This window comes from Oncorhynchus mykiss, chromosome 17 (assembly GCF_057628025.1).
Source record: "Oncorhynchus mykiss isolate SJ-2025 chromosome 17, ASM5762802v1, whole genome shotgun sequence".
NCBI classification, from domain to species: Eukaryota; Metazoa; Chordata; class Actinopteri; order Salmoniformes; family Salmonidae; genus Oncorhynchus; species Oncorhynchus mykiss.
Window position 1 is genome coordinate 51,790,545 of NC_143038.1, and position 23,788 is coordinate 51,814,332.

At 44.6% G+C, this 23,788-nt stretch overlaps 1 protein-coding gene across 50 annotated transcripts in view; it reads left to right on the forward strand.

Annotated features, from left to right (window-relative positions):
* Positions 1 to 23,788, forward strand: part of LOC110494450 (eukaryotic translation initiation factor 4 gamma 3) — a 76,002-nt gene that overhangs the window by 43,876 nt on the left and 8,338 nt on the right. For 8 of the 50 annotated variants that reach the window (XM_090205884.1, XM_090205897.1, XM_090205908.1 and 5 more), the window contains 12 exons: positions 1,577 to 1,706; positions 1,892 to 2,653; positions 2,955 to 3,043; positions 11,979 to 12,252; positions 12,380 to 12,504; positions 13,636 to 13,776; positions 14,173 to 14,337; positions 14,551 to 14,748; positions 20,876 to 21,019; positions 21,191 to 21,427; positions 23,000 to 23,104; positions 23,535 to 23,673. In XM_090205884.1, the coding sequence (XP_090062010.1) occupies positions 1,577 to 1,706; positions 1,892 to 2,653; positions 2,955 to 3,043; positions 11,979 to 12,252; positions 12,380 to 12,504; positions 13,636 to 13,776; positions 14,173 to 14,337; positions 14,551 to 14,748; positions 20,876 to 21,019; positions 21,191 to 21,427; positions 23,000 to 23,104; positions 23,535 to 23,673 (2,509 nt within the window). The remainder of the gene's footprint in view (positions 1 to 1,576; positions 1,707 to 1,891; positions 2,654 to 2,954; positions 3,044 to 11,978; positions 12,253 to 12,379; positions 12,505 to 13,635; positions 13,777 to 14,172; positions 14,338 to 14,550; positions 14,749 to 20,875; positions 21,020 to 21,190; positions 21,428 to 22,999; positions 23,105 to 23,534; positions 23,674 to 23,788) is intronic. The other 42 variants (XM_090205914.1, XM_090205881.1, XM_036950508.2 and 39 more) reach the window with 11 other exon arrangements.

Here is a 23,788-nt window from a genome sequence, read left to right on the forward strand (position 1 = left end):
TTATTATAGGAATTATAGGACTATTTCTCTCTATACCATTTGTATTTCATTAACCTTTGACTATACGATGTTCTTATAGGCACTTTAGTATTGCCAGTGTAACAGTATAACTTCCGTCCCTCTCCTTGCTCCTCCCTGGGCTCGAACCAAGAACACAAAGACAACAGCCACCCTCGAAGCAGCGTTACCCATGCAGAGCAGGGGGAACAACCACTCCCAGGCTCAGAGCGAGCGAGTGACGTTTGAAACGCTATTAACGCGCGCTAACTAGCCAGCCATTTCACTTCGGTTACACCACCCTAATCTCAGGAGTTGGTATGCTTGAAGTCATAAACAGTGCAATGCTTGACGCACAATGAAGAGCTGCTGGCAAAACGCACAAAGTGCTGTTTGAATGAATGTTTATGCGCCTGCTTCTGCCTACCACCGCTCAGTCAGATACTTAGATACTTGTATGCTCAGTCAGATTATACGCAATGCATGACACGCTAGATAATATCTAGTAATATCATCAACCATGGTTAGTTAACTAGTGAACTAGTGATTGATTATGATTGATCGTTTTTTATAAGATAAGTTTAATGCTAGCTAGCAACTTACCTTGGCTTACTGCCTTCGCGTGCAACAAGAGGCAGGTCGTTATTGCGTTGGACTAGTGAAAATCTGTCGTTCTGCCCCTGAACGAGGCAGTTAACCCACCGTTCCTAGGCCGTCATTGAAAATAAGAATGTGTTCTTAACTGACTTGCCTAGTTAAATAAAGGTGTCAAAAAATATTTAAAAATCTGCAAAATCGGTGTCCAAAAATACCGATTTCCGATTGTTATGAAAACTTGAAATTGTCCAATCGGCCATTCCGATTAATCGGTCGACCTTTAGTTTTGACTGATGTCACGTCTATACTAATATGACTCAAATTGGCTAGCTTGCCAACCAACAACTGTAACGATGTATTTGAGACGACAAGTGCTCATTGTAAAAATATATTTATATTTTCAATAAACATTATAGTTTACAATGTTGTCAACGAATTATAGTTGACATGTTGTCAACAATTTAAGCCAACCCCATCTGTATTGCCCCAAAGTTGCGTACAAGTCAGTTTTGTTGTTTAACAACCAACCCGTCTATAGAAATAGGCAATCATCTTTAAATTACAGTTCTTTTTCTGGATTCTGTAGAGGGAAAGCTTTTGTGACACTTCCTCCCTGTCCTCTCCTTGGACTTTAACATTCTCTCCTCTCTTTCTGTGTTTTGTCCTTTTTCTTTTTACTCTCCTTTCTTTTGCTTTGTTTAACCTTGTGTGCCTCCATTTCCCTGTCATTCACACTCCACCTCCCCTACTCTTGCACGTTATTTTTGCTGCTTCTTCTCCTTTCCTACCTTTTGCCTGCTTTCCTTGGTTGCTGTCTCCTTGCTTGTCTCCCCCTGTTTTTTCCTTGGCTAATGTATCTAACCATACCCACTGGTCTCCTTATTTCCGCTTAATTCTATTTTTGTGCTTATTTGTCTGTCTGTGTTGCTAGTTTTTATGGACGCACCCTCATTATCCTCACATTTTCTACCTCAAATCGCAGCAGCAGCCGGGCGGTAGCCAGACTCCGGAGCAAAGCCAGGGCCAGGCCAACTCAGCCTACAGCCTGGAGCTCCCCCAGCAGCCACAGCAGCAGCTCACGCCTGGGGCTGCAGCCAGCAAGCCAGGGCCAGGTCTGACCCTCTACCCCCGGCCCTCACCCCTCCATCCTTCAGGCAGAATACATCCCTGCTTTGAGAGCAGCGGCCTGAGGAATAAAACGTTTTTTAGAACCTGAATGTTGACTCAGTTAAGAGATTGGCGTAAATAATTGTCTCTTCTTTTGTGTTTAATGTCTGTTATCTGTTCTCTTTTCTAGTAGATGATAAGCCAAAATTGGAGCTGCTTGTCCAGAAGTCTTCCTCTCCCGGGCTTGGTCAATCAGAACCTTCATTGGAAAGGCGAGAGGCCAGTGCATCTGTAACTGCTCCCTCTCCCCACTTGGATCCAGAGCTTCCCTCCCCAGCCCCAGTGTTGGTTTCCCCCATCCTGGCCCCTCTTCCTGTTGCCGGCCCTATTGAGCAGCCCTCTGCCGTGGAGCCCACTGCTCCCCCTCCCTCTTCTGCAGCGGACGCCAAGCACCTGCCACTCACGACTCAGTCCCAGACCTCAAACACAGAGGAACTTCTTCCAGAAGCCCCACGCACCCTTGCTGCTTCCCCAGCCCTAACCCCTAAGGCTTTGAATGGCCATGCTGACACTGGGGCTGAGATGGACACCCAGTCTCAGGAGCACTACCCCCTTGCTCCCTCCCTATCCCCAACCCAGCCCCAGGCTTCAGCCCCGGCTCCTAGAGAAGACTGCAGTGAGGCTGTGCCCAGTGTGGTGAGGGCAGAGATGCCCCCTGCTGTCATGGACCCTATCGCACCAATCACTGTGATGCCAGTCACTCTGACCTCCAGCCCTGCGCCTGCTGTTCCAGCGCCTCCCCCTGGCCTTCCGCCGCTAGTGCAGGCCACAGCAGAGACCAGCAAGCTCTCAGACACTAAAGACATCCCTCTCAAAGCAGGGACAGAGAGACTCATCACATCAAACAGCAAGCTTGAACCACAAGCCCTTTTCAGAAAGAGTCCCACTACAGGTATGTGCATAGCCATGGATACAGACATGACAGCGTGGATGTCACATGGATGCCTATGTGTGTATACTATAAATAAACAGTTAACGGTTGCTGATAGACAAGACTTGGATCAGCCAGACTAAACTCCATGCTGACTGCTGAGAACAGCACAGTGCTTACACTAACAACTGGATTTAATTGTTATTCTGGGGAGAAGGCCACTGTTTTCTGCTAGTATAACAAGTCTAGTCATTGATATTTAATGGAAGAAATTTGGGGTAAATCGCCAGCCTATAGCTGACTTTAGCTGTTGTCTCTGCAGTATGTCAGACTGTTCCTGCTACACCAAAAACCTGGAAGAAACCAAATGAAGGGAGTCCTGTTGGAGATGCATCACAGAGGGAGACTGAGGTAAGCAATGATGCTTTCTATTCACTCTATGGGGGGGGGCACACATGCCCTCATGCCCTCAGACAAACCGTCGAACAGGCAAAGCGTCAATACAGGACTAAGATTGAATCGTACTACCCCGGCTCTAACGCTCGTCAGATGTGGCAGGGCTTGCAAACTATTAGACGACAAAAGGAAGCACAGTCGCGAGCTGCCCAGTGACACAAGCCTACCAGACGAGCTAAATTACTTCTATGCTCTCTTTGAGGCAAGCAACACTGAAGTATGTATGTATGAGAGCATCAGCTGTTCCGGACGACTTTGATTACTCCGTAGCCGATGTGAGTAAGACTTTTAAACAGGTCAACATTCACAAGGCCACATGGCCCTACAGATTACCAAGATGTGTAATCCAAGCATGCGCTGACCAACTGGAAAGTGTATTCACTGACATTTTCAACCTGTCCCTGACTGAGTCTGTAATACAACATGTTTCAAGCAGACCACCGTTGTCCCTGTGCCCAAGAACACTAAGGTAACCTGCCTAAATGACTACCGACCCGTAGGACTCACGTCTGTAGCCATGAAATGCTTTGAAAGGCTGGTCATGGCTCAAAACACCATTATTCCAGAATTTGCATTCCGTCCCAACAGATCCACAGATGACGCAATCTCGATTGCACTCCACACTGCCCTTTCCCACCTGGACAAAAGGAACACCTACGTGAGAATGCTATTAATTGACTACAGCTCAGTGTTCAACACCATAGTGCCCTCAAAGCTCATCACTAAACTAATGACCCTGGGACTAAACACCTCACTCTAACTGGGTCCTGGACTTCCTGACGGTAGGTAACAACACATGTGCCACACTGATCATCAACACGGGGGCCACTCAGGGGTGTGCGCTCAGTCCCCTCTTGTACGGTCTGTTCACTCATGCCAGGCACGACTCCAGCACCATCATTAAGTTTGCCGACAACACAACAGTGGTAGGCCGACAACGATGAGACAGCCTATAAGGAGGAGGTCAGAGACCTGACCGTGTGGTGCCAGGATAACAACCTCTGCCTCAAGTGATCAAGACCAGGAGATCTATTGTGGATAACTTGTTATGGAGGTGGTCCCTGCACAGGGACAGCTCAGCGGAAATTTCAGAGCGCCACCTATAGTACTCGAGTGTAGTACTCGATAAATCTCAAACTTTCATAAAAATACACATGCAAGGTACTGAATTAAAGCTACACTCGTTGTGAATCTAGCCACCAAGTCAGATTTGTAAAATGCTTATCGGCGAAAGCATGAGAAGCTATTATCTGATAGCATGCACCCCCCTAAAATACCAGCACGACACGTAAACAACAGATTTTGCGGTAGCCGGCGCTACCCAAAACGCAGAAATAAAATTTCAAACATTCATTACCTTGGACGAGCTTCTTTGTTGGCACTCCTATATGTCCCATAAACATCACAATTGGGTCTTTTTCCCGATTTAAATCCGTCATTGTATACCCAAAATGTCATTTGCTGAAGGCCAGTCTGATGCTGCAAAAAGCCCATTTACAAGACGCAACGTCACTTTTTAAAATTACAAAAGTCGCCTATAAACTTTTACAAATCACTTCAAACGACTTTTCTAAACCAACTTTAGGTATTAATAAACGTTAATGATGTATCAAATTGATCACGGGGCGATCTGTATTCGATAGCAGCAAGTCTGGAAATCATCGTCCATTTTTTCAGTTTCACAACATACTGTGGTGCGCCTCAAGAAAGGAGGGGCTTATTCGTGTTGTAACCAAGGATAAATAAATCAGAAAATGACAGCAATGGCGACATCGTGTGGAAGCTGTAGGCGTTTACAGGGGGTCCTCGTTTATTTTAGGTCGCCTTTAACAATACATTGAATGGCGGACAAATATTTTTGTTTTTGGTTTTACCAGGGATTTTTACTCCTAAACACGTTCTGTTATAGCCACAGACCCGATTTAACCAGTTTTAGAAACTTCAGAGTGTTTTCTATCCACACATACTTATATGTGTGCATATGCATATATATGCATATGCATATACTATATTCCTGGCATGAGTAGCAGGACTTTGAAATGTTGCGCGATTTTTAACAAAAAGCTGCGAAAATTCGCATCATCCATAACAGGATAACAGGAAAAGGAGGACCGAGCACGCCCCCTTTCTCATCCACAGTGATGTAGTGGAGCAGGTTGAGAGCTTGAAGATCCTTGGGTGTCCACATCACCAACAAACTATCATGGCCCAAACACACCAAGACAGTCATGAACAGGGCACGACAAAGCCTATTCCCCCTCAGCAGACTGAAAAGATTTGGCATGTGTCCTCAGATCCTCAAAAAGTTCTACAGCTGCGCCATCGAGAGCATTACTGCCTGGTATGGCAACTGCTCGGCCTCCGACTGCAAGGCACTACAGAGGGTATTGCGAACGGCCCAGTATATCACTGGGGCCAAGCTTCCTGCCAACCATGACCTTTATACCAGGTGGTGTCAGAGGAAGGCACAAACAATTGTCAGACTCCAGCCACCCTAGTCATAGACTGTTCTCTCTGCTACCGCATGACAAGCGGTACTGGAGCACCAAATCTAGGTCTAAAAGACTTCACAGCGTCTACCCCCAAGGCATAAGACTCCTGAACAGCTTATCAAATGGCTATCCAGACTATTTGCATTGTCCCCACACCCTCTTTTACACTGCTGCTACTCTCTGGTTATTATCTATGCATAGTCATTTTAACTTCACCCAAATGTACATATTACCTCAATTACCTCGACTGACTTGTGCCCCCCCACATTGACTCTGTACCAGTACCCCCTGTATATAGCCTCGGTACTGTTATTTTACTGCTGCTCTTTAACTATGTTATTTTTATTTTTTTAAACAACAATGCCGTTTTAAGAAAAATAAGTGCGAAGGGCTTGTAATTAAGCATTTCACTGTAAGGTCTACACCTGTTCTATTCAGCGCATGTGACAAATAACTAGGGTAGCAAAGGGTTGAAAACTTTCTGGTAAATTTCCTTAAATTTCAGGGGGAAAGTTCCATAGGAAGTTAAGCCTTGGAATTTTGGGAATTTGCTTAAATTCATCAAAAATGTTAGCTTATTACAGTGAACCTTTTTTGTGGGATACACAAGGCAATTCTAGGTCTTGTGGCATATTTTTTTATCCCCAATTGGATGGAATTTCAACCCTCTGCATGCACAGTGCATTCTTCCATCACATGTATAGTACACTCTTTCATCACATGTACAGCTGAGTCTCAAGATCTTGCACTCTAATGAGATGCTATTGAGCCCACACTACTATACTGTCTGAGCCAAGGACTACATGCTTTCTGGTAAGTTTTGAATACTGGGTGGGGTGAATATATTTATATGACATACATGACTTTTTGTTAACTAGTAAATAGTTGCCTACAGCAAAGTGTGTTTAAATCATCTCTAACGTGTTAACAATTTCTGCTAGTTAGTTCTTGCTACCATGTGGGTTTTAGCTTGCTTGAGCCTGCTAACTGAGGAGTGGTAATTCACCTGTTTCCATACACATTTAATTTTAAAACATTTATCTAACAAAGGAGTTGTTTAATCTAACTGCTTAACTATTTATCCTTATTTGTTTTTTTTTTACTCTTTTTTTTTTCTAATATTTACAGGAAAATGCCATGGGCACTATCTGATGTGGAGACAATTCACTGCTGCTAATGTAGAATGACAAGCTGTGTACATTTGCAAATACTGTGCCAAATCATATGTGAAGAATGCAACAAAGATGCAGAATCATCTGGCCAAGTGCATAAAGTTCCCTCAGCGCTCACAACAAGCAACCTCTGACAAAAGTCCCTCTACTTCTATTTGAATGAATCAGACACGTTATCAATAGCAACAGCTCATGGTCCTGGAATCAGAAGTGTTTTTGACTCAATGGAGGAACGTAGTCAGAGAAATGCTGATGAACTAGTTCACCTCTGATGCTCACAGTGTATTGGAAGAGATTTCTGAATGTTCTTCACCCAGCATACACCACTCCAACCAGACATGCTTTATCTACTAATTTACTGGATGTAGAGTTCAACAGTTCAAGTGAAGATCAAGCAAATCATCTCTGATGGGTGGTCAAATGTTCGTGGGCAAGGAATAATTAACTACATTTCCACCCCTCAACCAGTATTATACAAGAGCACAGACACAAGGGACAACAGACACACCGGTCCCTACATTGCAGATGAGCTGAAGGCAGTCATCAATGACCTTGGACCACAGAAGGTATTTGCACTGGTGACAGACAATGCTGCCAACATGAAGGCTGCTTGGTCTAAAGTGGAGGAGTCCTATCACCACACCCATTGGCTGTCCTGCTCATGCATTGAATCTGCTCCTCAAGGACATCATGGCACTGTAAACAATGGACACACTACAAGAGAGCCAAGGAAATGGTTAGGTATGTGAAGGGTCATCAATTTAAAGCAGCAATTTACCTCACCAAGCAAAGTGAGAAGAATAAGAGCACCACCCATTGTCATCATGTTTGACAGTCTCCTGGAGGGGAAGGAGTCTCTCCAATAAATGGCCATATCACAGTCTGCCGATATGAACAGCCCCATCAAGAGGGTCACCTTTGCTCCAAGCAGAGGAAACTGCAGTTCTGAAATGCATCAAAAAACGTGAAGACTTCTGCCTGAAACCCATACACGCTGCAGCGTACACGTTGGACCCCAAGTACGCTGGCAAGGGCATCCTGTCTGGTGCAGAGATCAACAAGGCCTATTGTGTCATCACTACCATGTCTCGCTATCTTGGCCTGGATGAGGGCAAGGTTCTTGGCAGTCTAGCGAAGTACACTTCCAAGCAAGGGCTTTGGGATGGAGATGCAATATGGCAGTTGTTGCAACATATCGTATCAGCCACCTGGTGGAAGGGACTTTGTGGGTCTGAGGCTCTTTCCCTGTTACCTCCATCATCCTCCAAATCCCACCAATATCAGCCGCCTCAGAGTGCAACTGGTCCTTGTTTGGGAACACACACACACCAAAGCACGCACCAGGCTGACTAATACAAGGGTTGAAAAATTGGTGGCCATCCCAGACAATTTGAGGCTTTTTGAGCCTAACAACGAGCCATCCTCAACAATGTTGAAGAGTGACAGTGAAGATGAGGTCTCGGAGTTTGATGTTCAAGAGGTGGACATTGAGGAAGTCCAGGGAGAAGACATGGAAACCTGAGAGGAAGACAACCAAAGCTTTAGTTTCTAGACTATCGTATTACAAATGTATTACAGTATGTTAAATGTTTTTGGGAGATGCGATGGATCATTGGGATCATTCAATATTCCCCTATTTTGTTTTTCAGTGGATTCATCCCATGTGAAGAGTCAAATCATTTGATTAAAGTAGAATTTGTGACTAAACAGCTTTTTCTTTTTTTTTCTATTGGAAGGATTTAATCATTAGCAATTGTCTACTTAAGGTAAAAGGTTTGCTTCGGTCTCCATTTGATATGGTAAATATATACAATAAAAAAAAACATCTGCATTTAAATGATATGAATATTAATTTGCATATATTCCTGTTAATTCCCACAAAGTTTCCACCTCTGAATATTCCCCAAAATGTGCAATTCTATAAATAACATTTGATTTTATTAATGATTTTAATTGTTATTGTCTGATTTTGTTGATTTTTATTAGAATCCCCATTAGCCACCACCAATGGCGACAGCTAGTCTTACTTTACCTTCCTTGGACACTGTGCTAACTAACCTCCAAACGAGCTTCAATGCCATACAACACTCCTTCCGTGGCCTCCAACTGCTCTTAAACGCTAGTAAAAACCAAATGCATGCTTTTGAACCGTTCGCTGCCTGCACCCGCCCGCCCAACTAGCATCACCACCCTGGACGGTTCCGACCTAGAATATGTGGACAACTATAAATACCTAGGTGTCTGGCTAGACTGTAAACTCTCCTTCCAGACTCATATTAAACATCTCCAATCAAAAATCAAACCTAGGGGCCTCCCGGGTGGTGCAGTGGTACTGCAGCGCCAGCTGTGCCACCAGAGATTCTGGGTTCACGCCCAGGCTCTGTTGCAACCGGCCGTGACCGGGAGGTCCGTGGGGCGATGCACAATTGGTCTAGCGTCGTCCGGGTTAGGGAGGGCTTGGCCGGTAGGGATATCCTTGTCTCATCGCGCACCAGCGACTCCTGTGGCGGGCTGGGCGCAGTGCATGCTAACCAAGGTGTTTCCTCCGACAGCGGCTGGCTTCGGGGTTGGATGCGCACTGTGTTAAGAAGCAGTGCGGCTTGGTTGGGTTGTGTATCGGAGGACGCATGACTTTCAATCTTCGTGGACAACTATAAATACCTAGGTGTCTGGCTAGACTGTAAACTCTCCTTCCCAGACCCGTACGGGAGTTGTAGCGATGAGACAAGATAGTAGCTACTAAACAATTGGATACCACGCAATTGGGGAGAAAAGGGGGTAAAATTAAAAAATCAAAACGAGAATCGGCTTTCTATTTCGCTACAAAACCTCCTTCAATCGCGCCGCCAAACTTACCCTAGTAAAACTGACTATCCTACCGATCATCTACAAAATAGCTTCCAACACTCTACTCAGCAAACTGAGTTTCACACATTTGTTACCAAATCACCACTATATCACCACTATATGCTCTGCACTGTATGCTCTAGTCGGCTGGCCCTCGCTACATATTCGTCGCTAGACCCACTGGCTCCAGGTCATCTATGTCTAAGCCTTATCTCAGTTCACTGGTCACGATAACAACACCCACCCGTAGCACACATTCCAGATTATTCGTTGCTAGACCCAAAGCCAACACCTCCTTTGGTCGCCTGTACACCAGACTGTGTGTGGGGAGCGGAGCTGGAACGTGCCCAATTTGACTGGAGCGCGGAGCGAGTTTCCCAAAGGCTGGAGTGTCAGCCTTCTCACCTGCTCCAATTTCACTCCAGTAGTACTTACTTCATGAGCTCAGGACATGACTGGCCCAGCATGCATTTGTAGACTACTTGTGTGCTGCTATAGCCCTGTCATGGAGTTTAAAGAAACTGATAAGACACACATGCAAAAGCAAGGTGACTTACAAAGATGAGGATTGTAGCAAAGTATTAAAAACAAAATCTGATCTCTTAAAAGTTAATGTTTGTTCTATTATCTACACAATAGGCTATCATTGATTTTGGCCCAATATGCCTGACATATTACCTCTTTCAATGAGAGGTTGCAAAGAGATGTGGAGCGTCAGAACGTTGTGCAAGCACTGCTCCGTGAGCAATGAGCGGGATATCTAACCACTCACACACACATCATACTCATGTTTTTAAATGTATGTAACTCGTCTTTTGTCTGTGATGTATTTTTTGATGTATGTCTGAACCCAGTAATAAAAAAATTAAAATTCGCCTTTATTTAACCAGGTAGGCTAGTTGAGAACAAGTACTCATTTGCAACTGCGACCTGGCCAAGATAAAGTCGCTGAAGTTGGAGACTTTTATTTCCCTCACCAACTTTAACCATCAACTATCTGAACCAATCGCTGCAGCTCTCTGTTGCCAGTGACTGGAACGATTTGCAAAAGTCGCTGAAGTTGGAGACTTTTATTTCCCTCACCAACTTTAACCATCAACTATCTGAACCAATCGCTGCAGCTGTACATAGTCCATCTGTAAATAGCCCACCCAATTTACCTACCTCATCCCCATACTGTTTTTATTTTATTTACTTTTCTGCTCTTTTGCACACCAGTATCTCTACTTGCACATCATCTGCTCATTTATCACTCCAGTGTTAATCTGCTATATTACTATATTGTAACTATTTTCTCCTATTTATTGCCTACCTCCTCATGCCTTTTTCACACACTGTATATAGACTTTCTTTTTTCTACTGTGTCATTGATTTGTTTGTGTTATTGGCTTTTTTATTGTTTACTCCATGTGTAACTCTGTTTTGTTGTCTGTGTCACACTGCTTTGCTTTATCTTGGCCAGGTCGCAGTTGCAAATGAGTACTTGTTCTCAACTAGCCTACCTGGTTAAATAAAGGCGAATTTTAATTTTTTTATTACTGGGTTCAGACATACATCAAAAAATACATCACAGACAAAAGACGAGTTACATACATTTAAAAACATGAGTATGATGTGTGTGTGAGTGGTTAGATATCCCGCTCATTGCTCACGGAGCAGTGCTTGCACAACGTTCTGACGCTCCACATCTCTTTGCAACCTCTCATTGAAAGAGGTAATATGTCAGGCATATTGGGCCAAAATCAATGATAGCCTATTGTGTAGATAATAGAACAAACATTAACTTTTAAGAGATCAGATTTTGTTTTTAATACTTTGCTACAATCCTCATCTTTGTAAGTCACCTTGCTTTTGCATGTGTGTCTTATCAGTTTCTTTAAACTCCATGACAGGGCTATAGCAGCACACAAGTAGTCTACAAATGCATGCTGGGCCAGTCATGTCCTGAGCTCATGAAGTAAGTACTACTGGAGTGAAATTGGAGCAGGTGAGAAGGCTGACACTCCAGCCTTTGGGAAACTCGCTCCGCGCTCCAGTCAAATTGGGCACGTTCCAGCTCCGCTCCCCACACACAGTCTGGTGTACATCGATCAGTTACACATACATGTTAATACATGCACACACAAAGTAGGTTGACTATGGAAACTATTTGGAATTTCCAACTGTTTCTTTACAAAAACCAGAAGCGATGCAGTCAGTCGTTCCTTAACTCTTAGCCAAGAGAGACTGGCATGCATAGTGTTGATATTATCCCTCTGATTATAATGAAGGGCTAAGACTCGGCAAGGGGTTATCCATCATGATCAGTGTTCCAAACCCCCTGTGTGAAGTCCACTCTGTCCCTCTATCTCACCCCTCTCCCTCCCTTGCCTCCCCCAGGATGAGCTCAAGCCTGTGGAGGAGGCTGCTGGAGACCAGGCCCTGCAGCCCGCCAGGCCCCATAGTAGCAGCAGCCCGCCCCCACCCTCAGCAGCGCCTACAGCCATGGAGGCAGAGGAGAAGCCCCCTGCCCCAGAGGAAAATGGGGAGGCTGAGCTGGAGCCCATGAGGAACGGGGCTGGGCACACCTCGGAGACAGAGAGCAGTGACAGTGGGGCCACCCCTGGGGACAAGGAGGGTTCTACAGGAGCACCCCCAGACCTCTTCCAGGAAGGTAGGTGGGGAGTTATTAGCCTCAGTTTCAATTGTGTCTTTTCACTTCGTGTTGACAATCAAGTCATGCAACCTTTGCACAGTATGAGATGAGCAGGGCTGTTTTCTTCCTCTCGTTGTTTCCTCAGATCTGCTGGAGACCAACGGGAAGCGCCAGTACAACCGGGACTTCCTGCTGGGCTTCCAGTTCATGGCTGCCTGTACACAGAAGCCAGACGGGCTACCTCAGATCAGTGACGTAGTTCTGGACAAGGTGTGTGTGTGTGTGAGTGGTCTGAGCAGAGCTTCAGCCTAGTGGACAGAATGAGTTGTGAGCAAGCCCCTAAACCCCACAGTGGTTCAGTAAATATTCAGGACTATAAATTGATAGTGTAAGATGTTAGCAAAGTAAGTTGCTTTTGAAAAGAGCTTTTCTTTCAAGTACAGGGATTATTTATATAGAACAAATAGTATGAGTAGCTGTATGTGATCCCTTTAGTAAGCACAAGACCAGATGTATAGGTTTTTTTCGGCTATTGTCTAATAGTCATTTATGAAATGATAGGCTTCTGGTAAATTAATTTCCCTCGTCTCCACATAGGCTACATACTGTTGGAGCCTATAATGGCTAGCCCATAGACATCCTGTTTTGATTAAAATCACATTGCCATTATGTCACACTTGGCAGTGTTGATAATTCAGCCCCAGAAAAGGAGCATTAAGGCTGGCAATGATTGATGTACAGTCCCAGGAGTCATATTTTTCTCCCTGAGAAAATGTTCGCTGGATGAGAGTACTAAGGGAAGTCCAGGACAGCTGAGAGAGCTGTTGTTGTTCTCCCCCTTCCCTTCCCCCACAATGTTCCCCTCAGTCCTCCTTCCACATCTGGTTCTGACTTCACTCACTGTGCCAGTCACAAAATGTGTTTAAACATAATTTATCGAAAGCATAGCTGAAACACAAAACAACATACGAAGTTGGTGGTGAGCTAGGACTGTTATTGAGAATCCACCACCGCTCAGTAAAAACCAGTGGGATAGACCTGGGGGGGGGGGGGGGGGGTCTGGCCAGTCTTTCTCCCCAGTGGTAGGCCAGAAACAACTCCCAGCCCCTACCTCAGGCACTTCATGTAGATCTGAAATAGTTGATGGGTATATGCAATATGGTAGTAACCCTACCTTTCCCTCTGATGGGCTTGGTAGCGGTTTCACCATATTGATCATCATTATTATTATTGTTATATATTCATTATTGCACCTATCCAAGGTATGTGACAGTGAAACATTATTTGATTTGGGTTATACAGCCACTGCTTTTCCCCTATGGCTAGGCCCACAGTGTTAGAGAATCACTGCTCCCCCTGCTGGTCTGTCAGCTCACCATCTCGCTCCCTGTGTGTCTGCAGATAAACCAAAACAAGCTGCCAACCCGGGCGGTGGAATCCAGGGTGATCTCTCGTGGCCCTGACTTCACACCTGCCTTCGCTGACTTTGGCAGGCAGATGAGTGGAGGACGCGGTGCTGCAGTGAGTCACGCACACGCTCACGTAATTACTACTCCTCCACCTGACACCAACACAACACCCCTCTTTCTCTCAAATAATGTCTCTTGTCTTTGTGTTTCTCATATTTCTCTCTCACATGCACTCAGAGAATATTACCTTGTGCGTTTAACTTCCCCCAGAGTCTTCTGGTATGGTAACAAACAACATCGCTGGGCTGGTATCATAGTGAGATAAATTAATCATGGGGAATTATTTGCTGCTCTTGTTGGTTTGCTAGAGATGAGTCATTTCCCAAAGTCGTGCTCATTCAAGGAAAGTCGTAAATTGAACATCAGCGCACAACCCAAGCCCTTATCTGAGGAGTCTTGGTAATATTGTGTTTTGTTGGTGGTGAACTGCAGAAGTGACGAGTTGTGCGGTCTCCTCTCTGTCCTCCAGCAGATGATGAACATGGGAGGGGGTGCCCGGCGGCCCCCGCCCAGGAAGATTATCCTGAACGTGTCAGCGAACGACGAGGTGCAGCTGAAAAAGGCCGAGAACGCCTGGAAACCTGGCATGAAGAGGGCGGGGCCATCAGACGACCCTGAGGTCATTACAACACAGGTAGGATGAGCCCAACCTTTCATCAGACACAACCACACAGTCAAAAACACACACCCTACTCAACTACAAAATATTATGAGTTTCTTCAGCAGTCGCTCCACACAAGAAAGAAATGTTGTGACCAAGGAGTTGTCAAGAGACCAAAGATGAAATGAAGTGTGAGTGAATGAATGTTCACCTCAATAAATGATGAGGATGTTGTTGCTGTGTCAGGAGCTCTTCCGGAAGGTGCGCAGCATCCTCAACAAACTGACGCCTCAGATGTTCAACCAGCTGATGAAGCAGGTGACGGACCTTACCATCGACACAGAGGAGCGCCTCAAGGGCGTCATCGACCTGGTCTTTGAGAAGGCCATCGACGAGCCTGGTTTCTCTGTGGCCTACGGGAACATGTGCCGCTGCCTCACCACGGTATGTTATGCTCATTTCTTTATCGTTCAGACATGATTACTTGTGGTTCCTCTGAATGCTGCTAGCCAACATCAAAATATAGAGGGGCGCTAGAGAGCGTGCTATGGAGTAGACGTGCTTTGCTAGAGCTCCGCTCCATTTTGAAACAAATTAGTATTTATCTTAACCTCTCACAACCTATATCTTCAAACAAATATGACAAAGGGAAAAGGCACCAGAAAAGGGAGCGCTAAACAAGATCATTTGAATGAGATAGACAACGAACCAATTTCAACGTCGCCGACCCACGAGGAGTTAGCTGAAGAGGCTAGCTTCCAAGAGTTCCCCACAGAGCCTACGCAAAGTGACATACTGGCTGCCACAAACTCACTAAGCAAGAAGGTGGACACAAGGTTGGCTGATATCTCAAAGAGTATTGGGACTTTGGCCGAAACTGTGAAGGCAACTCAGAGAAGGGTGCATGAGGTTGAGCAGACAACAGTCGATCACGAGGCCAGGCTACAGGACATAGAGAAACAGTGCGCAACGTTCAAAAATGACAACAAAACCCTGAAAGCCCGACTGGAAATGCTTGAGTCGCATTCAAGACACCAGAACATCCGAATATGTGGCATCCAGGAGAACACTGAGAAAGGGAAACCCACTGAATTTGTCTCGGAGCTGATACCGGCCCTGCTGGGGAGCGAACACTTCAAAACGGCCATCCTGATCGACCGCGCACACAGATCTCAGGCAACGAAGCCGGCCAAGGGCGGGCCACCAAGGCCATTCATTGTACGACTGCACTATCCCCAGACCAGGGATCTCATCCTCAAGCTGGCTAGTCAAAAGTTCCCCCTTAACTTCAACGGAGCCAGGGTGTTTTTCTACCCAGATCTTACCTTGGAGGTGAGGAACCAACGGAAATGCAGGGCGGCCAACATCCGATATGGACTCGTCTTCCCAGCCCGGTTTAAGGTGACAGTCGAAGGATCAACACGTACGTTTGACAACCCAAAAGAGGCCGATCTGTTCTTGACAAGCAAGCTCCCTGGCTGAGGATACAGAACGGCTGTGTCAGCCGGCTAAATTCACCAAATACAGGCCAGGAATGTGTTTGGATTTCCGGACTATGTCTTTTCGATTAGAAGATCAGAATTTGATTGGTGAGATGTTGTGGCTAATATAGCATTGTTTGGCACATCATGTTTTAGCGTCACTCACCCCCTAACGTGAGAGTTAAGTGTTGTGTTATTTAATATTAGCGTATATGCGGAGCATCTATAGACGACGAGTTAGTTCAAGCTGTATATCTAGACACCCTAAAGTTTGTGTGTTAGCCAAGGAGTGCTTCGTTTGGGGAAGTCACTCAGTAAAGGGACGGGAGGGGGGATGGGGGTATGTGTTTTATGTTCACGTTTATTATTAGTACAGGTGGCATGACAAGCGTTTTTCTTCTGATTTTGTATGACAGCAACAATTTGCTCTAAAATAAGAAATGCCACATAGTGACAGAGCACAGAGTAGACCAGGTGGAATAAAGATAGTCAGCTGGAACTGTAATGGCTTGGGGCATGTGGTGAAACGAGCTAAGGTTTTCTCTCATCTTAAATCACTGGGTGCTGACATAGTGTTTCTTCAAGAAACTCATATTAAACGTTCCGCTCAGGCCAAGCTACGAGTCGGCTGGATCGGTCAGATATACCAGTCTAACTTTGATGCAAAAGCAAGAGGGGTAGCAATCCTGATAAGGAAAAACATTCCGTTTGTTTACTCATCCTCGATTTCAGATCCTAATGGTCGGTATATTATTGTGGCTGGTACACTGAATTCAAAACCAGTAACCTTGGTCAATTTATATGGACCCAACTTCAATGATCCATTATTTTTTCAAAGGGTCATTTAAGGACATACCAAATATCTCGGATACAAGTGTTATTGTTGGAGGGGACTTTAACTGTACGTTAGATCCTCTTTTAGGAAAACAGCTATCAAGGTCACTTCAACAATCAAATGCCAGTGTCTGTCTAAATACATTGATGACAAACCTTAACATTGTCGATATTTGGAGACTGACGCACCCAACAGACAGGGATCAAATAAAATTTGATTTGATTTGATTACTCTTTCTTTTCATCAGTTCATAAATCATATTCCAGAATTGACTATTTTTTTGTTGGACTCCAAACTAATCTCAGCGGCTGAGTCGGTTACCTATCACCCTATTCTAATTACGGACCACTCCTGTGTCCATGAGGCTGAAACTCGACAATATGTCGACAGGTCGGCGACCGTGGCGCTTAGACGCATACCTGCTGAAAGATGAAGCTTTTTGTCAGTATTTGAAGGAGCAGATTGCCTTTTTCCTCGGAACTAACGACACAGGGGATGTTGACGACTCCACCCTTTGGGAATCTCTAAAGGCTGTGATTAGAGGTTACATTATTTCTTATACATCAGAGAGGAAGAAACGCGCCAATACTAGGCTAAGAGAAATTGAAAGAGAGTTAGGGGAACAGGAGAACGTTTTTAGGACGAATTCCTCGTATACAGTCCTTGAGAAGATCACAAAGTTAAAATATGAATACAATACCATCCTTTCGAAACGTGTGGGCTCTTTACTTGCTAGAACGCAACAAAGTTATTTTGAACTGGGTGACAAACCACATAAATTATTAGCAAGATAGCTAAGGCATGTACATGCATCTAGAGTTATTCACAAAATAAAAGACAAGAAGGGTAAAATAGTAACATATCCGCAGGATATTAATAAATGCTTTGCGTGGTTTTACTCAGAGCTATACCAATCAAAATGCGATGCTACTGATCCACAAACTATGGAACGCTTTCTCGCTGAATGTGAACTTCCTAAACTAGACAGGGGGGCAGCTTCTGCACTTGATGCAGGGATAACTTTGGAGGAAATTAACACAGCGATAGCACAATTTCCAAACAGCAAGGCCCCTGGGCCCGATGGATATGTAATAGAATTCTATAAGAAGTACTGCGCAAGTCTAGCTCCACTTATGTTGCGAATGTTTTAACAATCCAAAGAAAATGCCAAACTCCCACAAACACTGTATGAGGCTACAATAGCACTGATCTTGAAAAAAGATAGGGATTCCATGGAGATGTCGTCGTTACTCCCCATAGAAAACAAGGTGTTGACAAAGATATTGGCAAACCGATTGAAAACATATATTTCTGACATCATACACCCTGACCAGACAGGTTTTATCCCGGGCCAACATATACACTACAATTTGAGATGTATTTTCAACGTAATGTACGATCATGCACGATCATAAGGTTGAGGCAGTGGTAATAGCTCTTGATGCAGAGAAGGCGTTTGACCGTATTGAGTGGAAATATATGATGTCGGTTCTGGAGCACTTCGGATTCGGAAAGGAATTTATTAATTGGATAAGAATTATTTATGCACACCCAATGGCGTCCGTGGTAACCAATCAAGAAATGTCGCAGTCATTCCGCCTGTTCAAGGGCTGCCGACAGGGGTGCCCTATTTCGCCTGCTCTCTTCGCTATAGCCATGGAACCCCTTGCTACTCGCATTCGGGCATGTGCCGATATAGCTTCTGTTAAAATACAGGACACACAGCACAACATTTCCCTATATGCAGACGATGTTCTTTTGTTTTTGTCCAAGCCTAAAACTTCTATTCCACCCTTAATTAACTTGATAAACACATTTGGCTCCTTCTCTGGCTACAAGATAAACTGGCAAAAAAGTGAGTTGATGCCAATATCACGGCATGTGGATATGCAATTTCTGCAATCTACCCCGTTTAGAACAGTGATGGACAAGTTCACAAGCCTTGGCATTGTAGTGACAAGAGACCTTGATCAGCTATTGAAAGCGAATTGGGACATGAAAATATATCAGCTTAAACAAAATATAGATTTTTGGAAAACTCTGCCTATCTCCTTGGTTGGTCGTATAAACGCTATTAAAATGGTTGTCCTACCCAGGTTTCTTTACCTCTTCCAATGTCTACCCAATTTCATACCACAAAGCTATTTTAAGAAACTGGATTCAATAGTAATTCCATTTTTATGGGATAACAAGGCAGCCAGAATTTCAAAGAAGCATTTATGCAAGTACAAAATAGAGGGGGGCTTTGGCCATCTGAACATTGTGTCTTTCTGGAGGGAAAGCTTACCTGCTATGAGACAGAAGGATATGCCTGCATGGCTTTTGATTGAGCAGGCCTCCTGTCAACGTTCCTCACTCCCTGCACTTGTTAATAGCCCATCATATGTGAAGAAATCCACTTATGACTAACCCAGTCATTTGTCATACGCTTAGGATCTGGAAACAGATTAGGTATTTTCTTAACATACCCACTGTATACATTGACAGCCCGATTTGCCTGAATCATGCTTTCTACCCCGCATTGGATGATGTGGTGTTTTCACAGTGGAGGGAGAAGGGGCTCACAACAATTGGTAATCTATACATAAATGGTCAGTTAGCTTCATTTCAACAATTACAGGGAAAGTTCAACATGCCAACAACACATTTTTTCTGATACCTCCAAATCAGGAATTTCGGACACATATCCCACAGTATGGCATGAAGCCAAATAGTCCTACATTAGATAGCTTGATCCTTGTCAAACCCCATTCAAAAGGGTCGGTCTCTAGACTGTATGATGTGCTACAAGCCCACATAGAGGTATCCACAGACACCATTAAAATCAATCAATCAATCAATCAAATTTATTTTATATAGCCCTTCGTACATCAGCTGATATCTCAAAGTGCTGTACAGAAACCCAGCCTAAAACCCCAAACAGCAAGCAATGCAGGTGACGAAGCACGGTGGCTAGGAAAAACTCCCTAGAAAGGCCAAAACCTAGGAAGAAACCTAGAGAGGAACCAGGCTATGTGGGGTGGCCAGTCCTCTTCTGGCTGTGCCGGGTGGAGATTATAACAAAACATGGTCAAGATGTTCAAATGTTCATAAATGACCAGCATGGTCGAATAATAATAAGGCAGAATAGTTGAAACTGGAGCAGCAGCACAGTCAGGTGGACTGGGGACAGCAAGGAGTCATCATGTCAGGTATTCCTGGGGCATGGTCCTAGGGCTCAGGTCCTCCGAGAGAGAGAAAGAAAGAGGCTTGGGAACAAGAACTTGGCTCAGAAATCTCAGATGAGGACTGGGTAGAAGCTCTCAGGAATATAAACCACAGTTCAGTGAATGCCAGACACAACCTTGTACAGTTTAAGGTGATACACGGGTTACATTACTCAAAAGTAAAACTGCATAAAATATTCCCGGACACCTCACCACTGTGTGAGAGGTGCAAGCAGGATGAGGGGACTGGACATGTCCTAAGTTATATGTTTACTGGGCTCTCATTTTTGATTATTTATCTAGAGCCTTTGATAGAGTTCTAGCCCCAGACCCATTGACCGCTCTGTTTGGCACAGTTGATGGGAATAATCACGAAGGGAACGCTGTCTCTCTTTGTACTCTATTAGCCAAAAGACTCATATTGCAATTTTCGAAACTGGAGACTGTACCTACCTTTTGAAATGTGGTTATGGGATTTAGGAAATGTAATACATATGGAAAAGATTGAATACAATACCTCCAATAGAAGTCCAATGTTTTACAAAATATGGCAGCCGATACTGGATAAATGGTCTAGTCCCGCTTCATAACTGGGTTGACGATCTGCTGCTACTCTGTGCTGTACTCCACTCAATATTTATTTTGGGCTTAACTACACTGCTTGTAATGACTATATGCTGTCTTCCTATACATGTACCACCTAATAGGATTTAGTTTTATTTTGTGTATGTGTGAGTTAAGTTTTGTCCTCTAAATTGGCCATCCCATTCAACAGTACAATGACTGTCATTGTTAGTATTGCTGTCTTTTTATTTGATTTTTTTATTGTAAAATAATAAACATATTATAAAAAATAAAAAAGACATCAAAATATAATCTGTATATGCATGGGTCCTCTAAAGCCTCATACACATTCAGCAAAATGTCCCTAAATGTACATTTCTGCCCCCCTTTTCACTCTTCGACACCATCTCCCGTTCAATTCAAAGTGTTTCCCCCATATTTCTTCCCCTCTAACCAAATTGTTACTTATCTCGGTTGCTCTCCAGCTCAAAGTGCCCATGACAGACAAACCCAACACCACAGTGAACTTCCGTAAGCTTCTGCTCAACCGCTGTCAGAAGGAGTTTGAGCGGGACAAGGTGGACGACGTGGTGTTTGAGAGGAAACAGAAGGAGCTCGACTCTGCACAGGTACCCAGATCACCTGACACACACTACCCAGATCACCAACCGGTTTGTCACCTACTGTCCCTAGTAGGGGAATATAGAGCAGAGAACTCCAGTCAGTTGCTGATGTTAGTTGAATAGTGAGTGTTCGGTTTGTTGTTAGGTCTGACAATCTACTCTCCATTTCCTTTCCAGTCCAGTGATCAAGAGAGACTACGGTTGGAGCTGGAGGAGGCCAAGGACAAGGCCCGCCGGCGCTCAATAGGAAATATCAGATTCATCGGGGAGCTGTTCAAACTCAAGATGCTGACAGAGGCCATCATGCACGACTGTGTGGTCAAGCTGCTGAAGAACCATGACGAGGAATCGCTGGAGTGCCTGTGCAGGCTGCTCACCACCATTGGCAAAGACCTGGACTTTGAGAAGGCCAAGGTAAGCCATAGGGATGGGCTGGGGAGAGCAGGGGAGAGGAGGGGGCTTAAATGAATTCCAGCTGGTGGTATGGGGATGCCTCTGAGGGCTGCAGGGATGTGGGTGAAGAGACATGGTTGAAGACATCTCACTGTTCCCTCTTGTCTGCTGTTATCTGCTGTTGCCACATGTACATACTGTATTACCCTTGGTTCTCCTTGTAAATAGTCTTGTTAATGTTTTTGTGTTATATTTGCTAAAAATAAATAAATAGTGTCTTACTTTTTAACTGCACTGTTGGAAATGGTCTCGTAAGTAAAGTATTACACTGTAAAGTCTAAAGATCCCAGAAATGTTCCATATGCACAAAAAGCTTATTTCTTTGTGCACAAATTTGTTTACATCCCTGTTAGTGAGCTTTTGCCAAGATCATCCATCCACCTGACAGGTGTGGCATATCAAGAAGCTGATTAAACAGCATGATCACTACACAGGTGCACAATAAAAGATCACTCTAACAAGTGCAGTTTTTTCACAAAACAATGCTACAGATGTCTCAAGTTTTTTTGAGGGAGCTTGCAATTGACATGCTGACTGAAGGAATGTCCACCAGAGCTGTTGCCAAATAATTGAATGTTTATTTCTCTACCATAAGCCACCTCCAACATAATTTTAGAGAATTTGGCAGTACGTCCGAACGGCCTCACAACCGCAGACCCCGTGTAACCATGCCAGCCCAGGACCGCCACATCCGGCTTCTTTACCTGCGGGATCGTCTGAGACCAGCCACACGGACAGCTGATGAAACTGTGGGTTTGCACAACCAAAATAATTTCTGCACAAACCTTCAGAAACCGTCTCAGGGAAGCTCATCTGTGTGTTCGTCGTCCTCACCAGGTTCTTGACCTGACCGCAGTTTGGCGTCGTAACCGACTTCAGTGGGCAAATGTTAACATTCGATGGCCACTGGCACACTGGAGAAGTGTGCTCGTCACTGATGAATCCCGGTTTCAACTGTACTGGGCAGATGGCAGACAGCGTCATGTGGGCAAGCAGTTTGCTGATGTCAATGTTGTGAACGGAGTGCTCCATGGTGGCGGTGGGGTTATGGTATGGGCAGGCATGAGCTACGGACAATGAACACAATTGCATTTTGTCAATGGCAATTTGAATGCAACGAGATCCTGAGGCCCATTGTCTTGCCATTCATCCGCCACCCTAACATGTTTCAGCATGATAAACCACAGCCACATGTTGCAAGGATCTGTACACAATTCCTGGAAGATGAAAATGCCCCAGTTCTTCCATGGCCTGCATACTCACCAGACATGTCACTTATTGAGCGTGTTTGGGATGCTCTGGATCAACGTTTACAAATTGTAACTCAGTTTGAAATTGCATGTTGTTTATATTTTTGTTCAGTGTACATTAAAATTATTGTTCCAATAAATAAAGTGCACATTGAATTGCATAATGGAGTGGAGTGGAGTGAAATGAATTGAGTGTCTGGCTGTCCACTGGAGTGAATAGTGAAAATGTTGTATTAATACACCACTTTGCATTGACCCTTAATTTCTCTCTTTCTTGTCATAGCCTCGCATGGATCAGTATTTCAATCAGATGGAGAAAATTGTCAAGGAGCGGAAGACATCGTCTCGGATACGGTTTATGCTGCAAGACGTGATAGATCTCCGATTGGTAAGTTGTGTGTGCGTCTCCCTCTGTGTTGGTGGGGCGGGAGCGGTGGGGATATGTGCGTGCATGCATGCATTCTTGAGATTTGTGGTGTGTGTGTGTGTGTGTGTGTGTTCTGTCCAGCTCAGCTGTGAGGATGTATTTTCCATTACAGTGAATCAAAATGTTCATTTTCAGTACCTCCATTTCATGCAGGCTCCCTGAGCACACCAATAATTAGATCTGAGGCAGAAAACAATCGGTGAGATTCTAATCAGTGAGATTTGAGCATAGAATTAAACATTCTGCACAGCCCTCCACACAATACTACTGTGCCATTGGGGCTATGTGACTGTTGGCCAATTAAGTTGTACACAGTTCACTAATTCAAAACACCAGATTGTTTCTCTGAGGAAACTCCTTGCGTAAGTCTAACACTGCTCTTTTTCTCCAGCACAACTGGGTGTCCAGGAGAGCCGACCAGGGACCCAAGACCATCGAGCAGATCCACAAAGAGGCCAAGATCGAAGAGCAGGAGGAGCAGAGGAAGGTGCACCAGCAGCTGCTCTCCAAGGACACCAAGAGAAGGCCAGGTCAGCCAGGCCCATGGGCTAAATCCTCTTTAAGGCTTACAGCCACACTGGAATCCCCTCCCCATAACTTGCAGACTCAGAAATGCTACAGTGGCCCACAGTGGACAGAAGGCTC